The sequence below is a fragment of the Leptodactylus fuscus genome, chromosome 11 (assembly GCF_031893055.1).
Source record: "Leptodactylus fuscus isolate aLepFus1 chromosome 11, aLepFus1.hap2, whole genome shotgun sequence".
In the NCBI taxonomy this organism is placed as follows: domain Eukaryota; kingdom Metazoa; phylum Chordata; class Amphibia; order Anura; family Leptodactylidae; genus Leptodactylus; species Leptodactylus fuscus.
This window is the reverse complement of record NC_134275.1, coordinates 38,896,247-38,910,004: the sequence shown is the minus strand read 5'-3', so window position 1 is coordinate 38,910,004 and position 13,758 is coordinate 38,896,247. Positions and strand designations below refer to the sequence as shown.

Below are 13,758 nucleotides of genomic sequence, written 5' to 3'. Positions count from 1 at the left end.
ATTGAATTACCTGATCTGCTGGTTATTTGGCACTCAGCGCCACCAACACCTCTGTAATTCCAGGAAAACCACTAGCTTTGATACTAAATGACTCCCAATTGTCACAGTGCAGACCTTAGTGCTGATGACCTGGCCACTTATTTCCATGACAAAATTGATAAGATTTGTTGGGAAATAACTGCCCAATCCCCGGATGGCATAGATTCCCTAACCTACCATAGTACGGATCCCCTCACCTACCATAGTACGGATCCCCTCACCTACCATAGTACTGATCCCCTCACCTACCATAGTACTGATCCCCTCACCTACCATAGTACTGATCCCCTCACCTACCATAGTACTGATCCCCTCACCTACCATAGTACTGATCCCTAATCCACTAGCTTTCTGCTAACTCTCTTCTTGACCCCTTACAATTTGGCTTCCGCACTCTGCACTCTACTGAAACGGCCCTCACAAAAGTCTCCAATGATCTTCTGACGGCTAAATTTGACTATTTCTTTGTAATGATCTTTTTATCTGTACTTGAACCCTACAATTTGTAAAGTGCTACGGAATATGTTGGAACTATATAAATAAAATGTATTATTATTATTATCAGAGGGAGACCCCTACCCTCTTACTTATACCTTCTGTCTTGCCAGGATAAGAGTGTTCTGCAATACCAGCTGGTGTCAGCTATAGCCAATCTCGAGAAAGAAAAGTCTGTGCCTCCCTTCATTGCTTTACCCTGCACAGTGACGTCACTAGCATTTGCTATGCAAGGAACTGCATCCAGCCCCATTCACTTGGAAGACTGAAAGGTGCAACACTAAACTGGTGCTGTTGCCCTTTCATTCTCAGGATTGGTTGGGGTTCTAGACGTACCAATGATCATGACCTGATGGCTTGTGTTCATGCAGAGAAACTAACCATATAAAGGGCAATGTCCTCTGGAGCATCTCCATCTGCATCAAACTTAAAGGTGACCATCTTGTTGTTGTGAGTCTCCAGCTGGCACTCAACCATGTTATCGCCAAAGTTTGAAACCTGTGGGCATGAAAAGAAAAAAAGAAAAAATAAGATGAAAGCTTTCCATTTATATTACTCTAGGCTACTATAAACCCCACACAGAACACTCACCCCTAGGAAAGTCAGGTTAAATCGAGTCATTTTATCTGGCCTAGGACAGGACGCTCGACGCTGCTTGATCTTCTCATGTTTGCCATTTCCAGAAGCTCCATCAGCCATGCCAGTGCTGTCCCTGGGATAGTCAGCCTGGGTGCTGCAACGCAATATTTTATTAGTCCAACATATATGAAAATATGTAGTATATAAAAGCAAAGAGTTAAAGTAGTTCTCCACCTAAATTGCTTTGCACAGGGCTCTACAATACAGGAATCTCTTGGGTGTTTGGATCTGACAAGCAGACAGGCCTTTGCATGCTTATGTAAGAAGCTTTATGCCCTCTCAATAAATTTGCTAAGGAGCAAACTTGAGGGCCAAGGTTGTAAAGTTATATAGCACACAGACCTTTAAGTACTAGGATGCGCTTCCAGATTATCAATAACTTGGTTGGAAGGGACGTGCTAAATTTTAAAGCTGTAGTTGTAGGGTTATGTTCACACAGCTACTGTATGTTCACATCTGCATCTCAGAGGCCACAGTGGATCCAAATACTAATATATGGACTTAATAGGGCGGCCATCATGTAGTTCTAACAGAAAGAATCATATTGCTCTATTATTGTCACCAATTTGCTAATTTTTGCTGGTGAAGGGAGCCAACTACGATCTGAACAGAACTAAGTCAGTGTAGGCTTAAAACCCGTATGTGTCAGCTCTACAGCTTAAGGGGATGTTCACATGGCAGAATTTTTGCAGCACAACCTGCCATAAAAAGGAGTGTTCAATTTCTGCAGCCGATTCAGCCGTGAAAAATGCAGTCGATGAGCGTGCAAACCTGCAGCAGAAAGAAGAGGATCGGCTTCAGCTTTCGACTGTGGGCTCCAAAGGGCTGGTAGCTGGATAGGAATTTGCGGGGAAAGACCTCCATGTGAACTGACACTAACATTGAAATAGCACGGCCATTCCGTTCAGCATCTACAGCTGCTTCATTCATGAGCTTTTTACTTTTAATTAAAAAAAGGTGGAGAACTGTTGTAACTCTGCTTTCACATGATGCAGCTTTTGCCGAGATTTTTTTTTTTCCTTTTTAGACAAAGACAGACATGAATACAAAACAGAAGGGAAATAGCATTCACAGGATACTTTTCCCTGGTCTGATGGGTTTCTAAGGGGAACTGTAGATGACTTTTTCTGCTCTAGTTTTATACCTGTAGCTCATTATTCTCTGGTCTACAAGAGGAAACAGATTCACAACCCGCGCGTCTCTACAATGCTTGTAAAACCTGTGTAGTAAGATGGCGACACAACATGACTTAATAACTGGACAATGACTAAACCAATCATGAAAGAAAATGCTTAAAAGGAGGAGTTTTTCCACAGGATACATCTTACGCTGGGACCACCACCGGTCACATGTATGGTGGTCTCAAACTCCATAAATGGAGCAGCCATTGCTTGCATGGGCTTCCCCTTCCTCCATCCCTAGAGGACTGCAGTGCTCAGTTATCTTTGCCAGTCCAAGAAGCCTTGAATGGAGCAGCAGTGTGTAAGTGCGACAACGCTCCATTCAATGGGAACACAGGACCCCTCCCACCACCATCTTGTAAGTAGTAGTGGTCCCAGCAGTCAAACACTTATTACCCATCTATAGAATAGTTATGTGTAAAGTTACATTTAATAACGGGTCAATTACTAAATTTATCATACATAAAAGAGGCGGATGTCTGAGACACAGGCATAATGGATACTGATCATCTATCATAGGGTAGGTGGTCAGTAGCTGATTGGTGGGGGGGAGGGTCTGACAAACGATCAGACACGGATGACAAACCATGTGGCAGGGGGTCCAGACAAGCCCTTTAAAAGGAGATTTCCTATATAACTTATCACCTTTCCACTGGGTAGGCGAAAAGTATCTCATCAGGGAGTCCAATCACATGAAGGCACGGGCCTCGGTGGTTAGACACCAGCTGATCGACACTCATCACCTATCCTGTGGACAGGCGATAACGTTTGCTTAGGCGAGAGCCCCTTCAATATGGAACCATACAGTCTAGAGTGATCAGGCTTAATAATTTACCTTTGAACAGGCTCGGTTTTCTGGACAGCAGACATTTCTGGCAGAGGTGCCTGAAAATGCAAACACATCATAGTATCCATTAACAATGATAACCAGAAGAGAACCTATATATGACAGACAAAGGTAGTGAAGTCAATATAAAAAGGTATGGGATCTAGAGATGTAATGCTCAATTATCACCTCGCTCAGGACCCAAATGGCAACCGCAGTCAGCCCCATAGAAAGTGGGTGAAGTCCTGGTCACAGAAGCGCACTTGCACTCCATGGACAAGGTCCCCTGTTTATCCCATTGCTGGGGGACCTGACAGTTTAGTAGTGCGGCCTCTACAAACAGCTGATCTGTGGGGATCCCAGCAAACAAAGAATGAGAACCTATACTACAGTATATCACAAACTGGTAACTCCGGCAAACATGCCCAATCCTCGTTTCCTGTGGCATGTGCCATCAGGGGACAGCAGGAAAACACATGAAATGCCAAGATCATTAGGTTCAGTGAACTGTATAGGCCGTTTGATCGCAAAACGCATCAAGTACAGCAGGGAAACCTAATAACCTGACATTACACTAAAGTGTCTGCATTGTAATGGCAACGTCTGAGACTTCCAGTGCTTATAAACCAAATTAAAGAGTTACTGGATCAATAGCAGTTTTCTTTCCATGGGTGACATTTTAGTGATTTCTGCAAAAAGACAGGACACCCCGCAGAGGTAGACAAGACTCCCAGCAGGGATTTTAGAGCAAATCTAAGTTTTGGAGGAAAAGGAGGGAGGGAGAAAAAGCCACATAAATGGAGAAAGCCAATTTCTTCTCTGATAAGATATGCTACAGAGCTTCTTATATTTACTATTGATTTTTGCAATTTGTTAAGAGATTTCTGGTATGGGAACGAGTTGTACCTGATGGAACTTATCTGGTTGATGGGTCTGAGCAGGAAGCTGGTACACATCCTGAGGAATAATATTCTCAGCTCCAGATGCAGAGGAGGACTGCTGTGACATTGGATTAAGGTAGCCAGGTTGTTGTGGCAATTCATGGCTGTCAGGCTGGTGAAGCGCCGCTGGCTGCTCTGAAGCAGAATGAACTTGATTTTGCAAAGAGATCTGATTCAAAGCTTCTTTGTTGTGAGGTGCAGGGAGTATCCCGGGGATTAACCTCAGATTGTCCACCGCCTGTGGCTCATATGCCTGTACAGATGGATGCTGCGGCTGGATGTAGGATTCCTGGGTGGGAAGGGAAGCATTTGCATGCATATTGATTTGATGGCCATTTTGCTGTGGTTGAGCCATTAAAGGCTGACAACTCGGGTCATGTTCAGATGGAATGACACCAGCTTGTGAATAGGACACCGGAACAGAGACCTGCTGATTTAAACCCCCTACTTGCACAAAACCGTGATTTATGGGCTGCTGCACCACAGAAGGCAAGGAGCTTTGAATGGCATTTGCATGGATCACTTTTTGCTCCCCATCTGGCTGAACCAACACGCCAGGCTTATCTGGAGACTGTACAGACTGCTGTGAATAAACCGCACTTTCAGCCTCTTGTGGTGGGGTCATAGTCTTCTGCAGCTGAAGATTCGCTGGAAGCTCAGCAGGCAATACATGCGTAGAGTAGCCCTGTGTCTCTACAGAGGATAAGGCATGCATTGCGTGGGTATGGTTTTCTGAAGCAGGTGTTGAATTCTGAGCATATACAAGTCTGTCTGAAGATGGTAGCTGTCCATGTATAGAAGAAGGGGTGGCATGACTGTACAACACTGGATTTTCTGCAACAGGTGGGGCATGCTGCATTGCTGTGTATACAGGATGATGGGAGGGTTGTGAGCTGTACATCACTGGATTAGGCTGAGGAACTGTCTGCTGCGTATATAATTGTTGATCGGCAGGGGTAGCCGTTTGCTGTACATACACCTGGTCAATTGCTGGGACTTGTTGTGAAGCGTAGGCTGGGACAGCCGGAGAAACAGGTCTATGCATGAGTTGTTCAGCTCCAGGTGCTGCATGTTGTGTAAATGCTATCCCGTCTGTTGGGGCGGTCAGGTGTTTGTTATGTATAGGCTGAGGTGCAGGCTGATACCCTTGATCGACTGAAGGAGCTAGATTTTGGGCATAAACTTGTTGAGAAGGACCAAGAGATGCCTGGACGTAGCCTGAATTGTCAGATGGCGGCACAGCTTGCTGGCTGTACTGCTGTTCGCTTGATGGGACGTGTTCCCGATTGTATAGGAGCTGATCATTGGGCGCTTGCTGTGAATTTATGTATCGGTCTGCATATGGCTCTGCTTTCTGTACAGAGGGTTGTAAAGGTTGTTGAGCATACATGGTTTGTTCAGAAGGTGGCATTGTTTGATGGGCATAAACAGGCTGCTCAGAAGATGCCTGGGCATGCTGTACATAAACCGGCTGCTCAGATTGGGGCATCACATGCTGGCTTAGAACAGGTTGCTCAGATGGTGGCCCCACATGCTGGGCATAAAGCGGCTGTTCAGGTGGTGGTCCTACATATTGGACATGTACAGGCTGCTCTATTGGTGGTGCCACATGTTGTGTGCACAGGGGCTGCTCCGTTTGCGGCATCACATGCTGTGTACTCACAGACTGAACATAAACAGTTTGGTCAGATGAAGGCATCAAATGCTGAGCATATACTTGCTGTGCAGTTGGCGGCTCGGCATGCTGAACATAAACAGGCTGTTTCTCAGCTTGTGGTATAGCATGCTGGGGGTATACAGGCTGATGTTCTAGGGGTGAGGGTACAACTTGCTGGGTATATACAGTTTGCAGATCAGGTAGGGTCGCACTTTGTTGGGAACACACTGGCGGCTGTTCAACATTCGGTGGCAAGTTTTGCTGGGCATATACATTTTGCTGAGTATACACAGGTTGGTCAGGTGGGTGGACAACTTGCTGGACATACACAAGCTTTTCAGATGGTGGTACAGTTTGCTGGGCAGAAGACGGCACTGATGGCTGAGAATACAACGGCTGCTCAGTTGATGCCGTCTGCTGAATATATACTGGATTCTCTAGTGAGGTCGTCTGCTGGACATAGATAAGCTGTTCACCTGGCACAGGTTGTTGAGGATATGCAGACTTGTCAGGTAACACAGACTGTTGTGGATAAACTGGCTGTTGGGAATGAGTGTACTGGTCGGGCATAGGCATATTTTGCTGTATGTAACGCATCTGGTCAGCAGACTGCACAATTTGCTGGTTGTAAATCAGCTGTTCAGGCAAAACCCCAGTTTGATGCACAAAAGCCGTCTGCTCAGATGGGGCAATAAGTGTCTGGTCAATGGCTACCATCGGTTGCTGACCATAGACATCCACTGGAGGAATCTGAATGTAAAGAGGCTGCTCTGCAGGATTCTGCACGGTATTAGGATGGGTAGGATACTGCTCTGAAGACACTCCAACATGTTGAGGATACACCGGCGGCTCCCCTACAGAGGGTTTGGCCATGTGCATTGTCTGAACACTGGAAGCCTGCTGGACAGGGATCTGCTGGGTGCTTGGAAGCTGTTCATGTACAGAAGATGTCAGCATTTGTTGTCCATGTGCAGCAGCTTCGGGGACAGCAGATATTGGCGCAGAGAATGGCATGTGTTCTACCTCATGCAGATGTTCACTACGGACTTGCTGCAAAATGGATTCCTGTGCAACAGCAGTAGATTGAATCATTTTAGGAGTTTGTTCCACAACAGTTTGTGGTATCAATGGACTTTGGTAAGAATTCTGCGGGTTTGTGTTCTGCATCTGCTCCAAGTGTGGCTGCATGTGATAGTTCTGTCCTTGCTGTAAGTTTGATGTGTACGTCAAGTGGTCTTGAGAAGGCATGGCTGACTGTTGTACCGCAGCCACCTGATGCTGCTGAACGTTACTTTGGACCCCCATCACATTTTGGGCCTGGTGCACCACATTCTGCATGCCATACTGATTTATCATAGTTGGGTGACATACGGGAAGAAGTGTTGGAACTTGACCATCTGCGGCTTGCGGGGCAAGAACTTGTACACCAGCTAAGCCACAAGCATCAAGTGGAATGCCAGCCCTTGTTTGCTGAGCTGACATTTGTGAAGACATTATCTGAGGGGACAATGCAGACATTGCTGGCTGCAATACTGGCATCACTGAAGGATCTAGCGTGTTTGAGTGAGGAAGAGCTTTCCCTTCTGCTGGAAAACTCATTTGTACATCCATACCCTAGAATAAAAAAAAGGGAAAACATTAATTTTGTGACTAAAGCTGTGATGCCAGAATGGCTGATTATAATGACAAATCTATGAATGTTACCTGTGCACCAAGCTGTCCGTCCATTACTGGTAGTTGTTGGTATTGTGGGCCTGGCTGAGGCATGCACTGCACGGATACCATTTGTGGCATGGGCATCTGAACACAAGACACAAAAAGTATGAAAAACAACCAATCTGTATTAAAGGGGTAAGTGATAAATGTCTGACTGCTGGGACCCCTCTCAAACATGACAACAGGGATCCCCCTGTGTGACTAGATTTATACTGCACAAGCATGACCATGCTTCTATTCACTTTAAGGGGACTTACCACATTACAAAGTGGTCTGTCAAAATAAATAGGGCACATAGGACCTTTGTTCTTGTGATCAATGGAGGTCCCAGTGGTCAGGCCCCCAGAGGCCACACATTTATCATGAAGATATGATTATCTGTTATGGGGAAATCCCTTTCCAACAAAGCCTATTTAATGGTATCTTACATAAGCCCATTTCTCAATGGAAACTCACTTATGTTGTCTGGTCTAATGGGACTATCCCATTATTATAAATGATCTTGCCCTCAAGTCTGCAGAATTTACTTCAGCATGTTCCCAAAAGAAACCCTCTTGCAGAAAATCAATTTTCAGCTAGAGATTAGTTGATAGGAAAATTACCCAAGGGGGCGGGCATCCCAATCTTTGTACCCTACTATAGACAGGGCAGAGGGAGAGGCTCCTGCTGTAGACAGATTTTACAGGATTTTCTATGATTAGTGTTCTTTCTAGGAAGACCTGAACCTGTCTCCACCACTTCTGATCCCGGCTGTCACTGAATTTGGTGGGTTCTTTCAAATGAGTTTACAGAAGGTGGATATACAAATAGCCTGTGTGCACAGAACTAGAATAGCTAGAACCTAAAAACTAATTCTCGAAAGTGTGTAAAGGTATCTCGACGGTCTGCCTACAGATTCTAATTTAGGAACCTCAACAGATGTGAAGAGTTATTTAGGGAGAAGGTCTCTCTGACATGCATTAAGTTAGTCAAGTGTTAGATTACAGTAGCAGCACCGCTGCATATTTCATGGCCACTAGCAGCATCTCTCTTCACTTGGAGAACACCATTCCTTTTATAGAAGGAGCTTACACTCACCGCTTGCGTCTGCTGATAGTGTCCCATGATGTGCTGCTGTGGATAGAACTGCCCCACGTGACTGGGCTCTGTTTGAGGCATGCCTGGAACTTGCTGTACAGTTATTGCTTCATGGGAAGTAGCATAGATGGCGCTGTGCTGACTGGAAGCATCCGACAATGTGATTGACCCTCCTCCCACGTCAGATAAGCTATCAGCTAGGAGAAAAAAATATATATATATAAATATATATTTTTTGAATCTATTACAGGTTGTGTACCTACAATGAAACTCAATTATAACACATATTTACAGAAATTGCTTTAGTGCTGAATTTTACAAAAATGTATTTAAAGGGGTTTTCCAGGACATTAATATCAAATTTCTTGGGGTCAGATCATAGCATCCCCCACCAATAAGCAAACTGAAAGAGACAGGGTCGTAAAAAGTGCAGGTCCAAAGACTGTGTAGCAGTATTGAATAGAACTGAAGCTATCTGCCATTAAAGAGAATGGGACAGAGCTACAGAACCACTCCAGGCTACTGCACAGAGTGGTGTCATTTCTGGGCCCCTCAATGACCCTTTCAATAAGCTGGAGGTGCCAACAGCAGAACCCTAGTGACTATATACTGATGACCTATCCTGAGAAAAGACCATCAACAGTCACAGAAAAAGCCTTTAAATATTTTACAAACCAGGAATTCCAAGATTTATACCAAAGGTGTACCCCTAACAAAAAGATTCCCCTAATGGGCAACCACAACTATAACCCCTTCCTACTGTCATGGGCACATCTCCTGCTGTTGCAGCCATTTGGCAGATTCTTAAAAGAGTTACATCAAGAGCACTTAAGTGTGAGATCGCTGGGAATCCGACCAATTCCAGCAATGAGAAGAATAACAGCCCAAAAATACCCCATGCCTTCTCCTTGTGATTGGAACGCCAGTGCCTTTGCGAGGCTGGCAAATCATTCACTGCTCTGTGGCTGCAGACACTGCTGGGGTCCTGGCAGCCCCCTAGTTGCTTGTTCTCCGATTGCTGGGTGATTTGACACTTATCCTCTGGATGGGGTTGTCCCATCTCAAGGATCCTATCCATACTGGTAGCTTATATAAATTGGAGACTTTTCCTAAATATATTGATTTAGAAATTCTGCTTTGTTTGCCTGCTATGTGACCTTATTCCATCCATTGTTTATAGAGTGTCTCTATAACCACGGACCTGTAAGACAAGTAACATCACTCATTCACTGCTCTTGCCGGCAGGACAATCCTTCAGCTAATTGCAGTTTGCTGATAAAGCTTGGTCTGTTATATCTATATCTAAACACACAGATAACACAGTCTATTCTGTCCAAGAATCTGCATATTATCTAATCTGCATAAGTATTATGATCCTCCTCAAGCTGATGTAGCAGGAGGGAGGAAGGGGGGGGAGAAATACAGGAAGTGAGAAGAATAGACTGCAGGCAAAGCTGCTGAAACACTCAGATGGGGAAAACCTTTAAGTACTTTTAAGGCTAGGAAACTGAGCACTGTCAACTTTTTTTTGTTCTGCTGTTCAGTGGCCACTAAAATATATGCAGGCATCAAAAACTTTCACATTACAGAGTTTCCTACATAAGCAAAATTATCTTAAAAGAAATAGTGATCGATAATACAATAAGCCCGCAGTTTTTTCAGATATGGACCACAACTCAAGAAAACTACTAAGTGCGCATATGAAGTCTATGAGTGTTAGGTTACTTATTTGTCAAGACAAAAAGAAGGGCATTACCTAAAAGCATAATACACTAATAACTAACTATTAGGAGCATGCTAATCTCAGGAAGTAGAGGCAAACTGAATGATCCCCACTAACCAACCTGTAACAGATGAGCACTGCTGATACTGCTGCTGCTGGAGTTGTTGGCGCACATGCTGATCCACCTCTGTCTCCTCACTCTCATTTACCGCGGCTTGTGATACACCAGCAGGGACAGGGGTGCTAGATTGTTGTACTGGCGCCCCAACAGCTCTGCTCTGTGAATCCCGGCGCTCTTCAATGTGACCACCCAGCATCTTCCTTTCCCTTGTCTTTTTGATTAGGCAAACTCTGTCACGTATAGATTTTGCCACAGCCTTGCTGTCACTTTCATGGAAGAATCCAGATTTTACCTGTACGGGGGGGAAAAAAAAAATTCACACACTTCTTAAAGCACAACACAAACTGTTAGCAAAGTATGAATTATCTGATATGAGGGACAGGCGTGGGAGACAGGTTGACTGATCAACAGATAGGAGACAAAACCGTTACCATTTCATAAGCCACTTCTTCGGGGTTGTCTAGGTCCAAGTTAAAGCTGAATTCTATAGCTTCATTGTCTTTGTGTTTTCCTTTGAGCTTTTTGGGATCTTCTACCCACAGTCTTAAAGCTAGAGAAGAGTTGACGCCATCATCATCCTCCGCTAATTCGACTCGTAGCCCAGTGTCCTCAGCAAAGAAGGCGTGATTTAATAAGTCCTTGATAGATAACCTAGGAGGAACAAGGGAAACATGAAGAGAAAAATACAGGGTAAATTTAAAAAAATTAAAGGGATCTTACCTACAGAGAAAGCGCCCTTTAATTACCTTACATACCTACTCGCAGCAGTGTATTATCGAGCATTACCATGTCATTGGCATAAAGACAGACAATACAATTACTGCTGATCTCTCTTTGCCTATTTCTACTAATGGTTGTTTATTAATGGATACCGCTGTCAGATTTCTGGATGGAACAATTACCGCTGATTTATGACTGGGCCTTACAATCTGCAATGGATATGCTACAGCTCTGACACTAGGCTGAGCTCAGCGATGTAGATATATATTACCAAGATGAACGCTGAGCCGCATGTTCAATGCAGAGAGGAGTTGAGGCCTGTAGCCAAATAAGGGGGCCCAAATATCTGCCCAGTGTAAACCTGACCAGTAGGTCTGTAAGAGTATGGCTCCCATTTAGATAGGCGGCCAACCGTGAAATAAGTAACACACTACCAAAGAAAAATTTGTGTTGCATGTGAAACCCCCCCCCCCCCCCCCCAATTTAACAGTATGGAAAGCGTATTGGTATTGTACTGACCATGAATCAGACATGGGGGATGGTGCAGCAGGGGCAACATCCCATTTTCTAGTGAGGAAAAAGGTTTCTGCATTTTTGTTAGCAGAAGGACATATGGGAGACCGGCCAAATAGCTGCTGTGACTTCTGGGCAAAAGTGTAATATAAATTCTTTACAATGCAGAAACGTTAAAAGGTAAATCTCCCAAGCCAGTGGAGAGCCTGGGGCATGTCGGGCTGTTTTCACATTCGCATTGTACAGCACTATAGCCAGAAAACAGAAAGTAAACATGTGCCAGTGCAACACAAATGCTAAGAGATCCTTCTACACTATGGAAATGCTCTCTTTTTTAAAATAGATTACATGTATTTTTTGGGTTTACTTAGACATTTCAAACTATCTGAACCCTTGTCTCTCCTGTGCGATAGCCTTTAGAACTACTAGATATGATCCATTACTGCATGGGAAAGCAAAAGCAGGCCATACATGAATAATGTTCTACACACTAGCCAGCCATATGAAATATGGATGAGCCAGGTCTGCCAAAGCGGGATGTGGTCTTATTCTGTAGTATCTCCCCCATTATTGTGTCCATTTCGCCTAATAGTGAATATGGATAAGGTTTAATTTCATGAGACAACACCCTTAAAGAGATTATCCAGGAGCCCATTTACTTTCCATTCTTCTGTCTTATTCACCTGATAAGGACATAGTATCTGATCAGTGAGGGTCTCACACCCAGAGCCCACACTGATCACCTGATGCTATGAGGAGCAGAGCTACAGTACCCCAGTGCCACTACTTTATAGTGGATGGTGCCAAAGAAGAGGCGGCAAGATACTGCAGTCAGATCAGCTGAATGGTGGGGGTACAACATTTGGACCCCGCACCAGATACTGTTGACCTGATCTGTGGCTATGTCATCAGTGTCAAAAGCATATAAGGTCTGTTAATAGGTAAAATGTTTCATGACAAGTTTGCACATCCTTCTGTACTGCATTTTCTTACCTTTCAATCTTATTCTGTCGTATGCAGCTCTCTATGATTTCTTTTACCTCCGGGTCAGACACTTTGTTAAAGCTGGCAGGCTTAATACCCTGTGGTGTCAGGAAAGACAATTAGAAGAGCTGATGTACTTATCATAATGTATCCCATTATCTCAGGCTATACTGGCTAAACAACACATACACTAGGGTCTGAATACACATACAGGTGACTTTCTCATGTGGAGAGCTACAAGCTACAATAGATCACAGGAAAAGTCTATAGAATAGTTGGGGACTTGGAAAGCAATAGAGCGTAAGTTACAGCTATAAGCAGCACATTTCATGTTACAATACATTGCGGCCAGAAGAGATCTAACTGCCTTATCAAGCAATATTCCAGCACAAGGCACAACCATGTTAAAAGGCGGACGTACACTGGTTACTTTGCGGTAGATCTGAGCGGCGTTCTGGCATTCAGAGTACGGATATTCTGAGGTAGCCATTTCCAACATGCACATGCCAAATGCATAGACATCCACAGATTCGTCGTAATGCTCCTCATACATTTCTGGGGCCATGAATTCTGGGGTTCCTGAGGAGAAATGAACAAAATATGCCCATCAGCTTTCAGACTATTTTGGAAAACTCAAAAAAAAAAAAAAAAAAAATCTGTCAGCAAAATGAAAAAAGAAACCCTGAGTCAGCAGTCACACTTCATCATTTAAGATAGGTGATAAAAAAAAAATATATATATCACAAAAAAGCAAGTAACATCCAGGTCTCCAGATCGCAGTGGGTTGCAGATTACAAACATGTTCCACTATAATACACATCAGTAGCATTGAAGGAAATAAACTCCTAACAGATGGGGGCTGCAAATCCCAAAATAGTCAAATGTAAAATGAAGAGGATGAAGGGGCGGCTTTTTTTTACATACAAATGTACCCATCATCACATCTAAATAAACATACACTCCATTAGATATGCATGCATATATGAAGTTTATAGAGAGGCATCTGTTGTCACAATGTGCCCCCTCTCGTCCTCATGATTTTTTAAATCTGTGTTATGGGACCAAATTCTGGCACACACCAGTGATTCTTAACCAGTTGTATATGTACCCCCAAGGAGTGCACTTT

General features: G+C 44.0%; 1 protein-coding gene across 2 annotated transcripts in view; it reads right to left on the bottom strand.

The window, feature by feature from the left end:
* The window catches only part of WNK3 (WNK lysine deficient protein kinase 3), a 69,876-nt gene that overhangs the window by 12,389 nt on the left and 43,729 nt on the right, over positions 1–13,758 (bottom strand). Inside the window, exons 5-15 of one of the 2 annotated variants that reach the window (XM_075259488.1) lie at positions 13,054–13,211; positions 12,642–12,730; positions 10,847–11,066; positions 10,416–10,707; positions 8,572–8,768; positions 7,483–7,578; positions 4,087–7,392; positions 3,190–3,239; positions 2,318–2,392; positions 1,126–1,267; positions 916–1,032 (exon numbers count right to left, since the gene is read on the bottom strand). In XM_075259488.1, coding sequence (XP_075115589.1) covers positions 916–1,032; positions 1,126–1,267; positions 2,318–2,392; positions 3,190–3,239; positions 4,087–7,392; positions 7,483–7,578; positions 8,572–8,768; positions 10,416–10,707; positions 10,847–11,066; positions 12,642–12,730; positions 13,054–13,211 — 4,742 coding nt within the window. The remainder of the gene's footprint in view (positions 1–915; positions 1,033–1,125; positions 1,268–2,317; positions 2,393–3,189; positions 3,240–4,086; positions 7,393–7,482; positions 7,579–8,571; positions 8,769–10,415; positions 10,708–10,846; positions 11,067–12,641; positions 12,731–13,053; positions 13,212–13,758) is intronic. The other variant, XM_075259489.1, reaches the window with a different exon arrangement.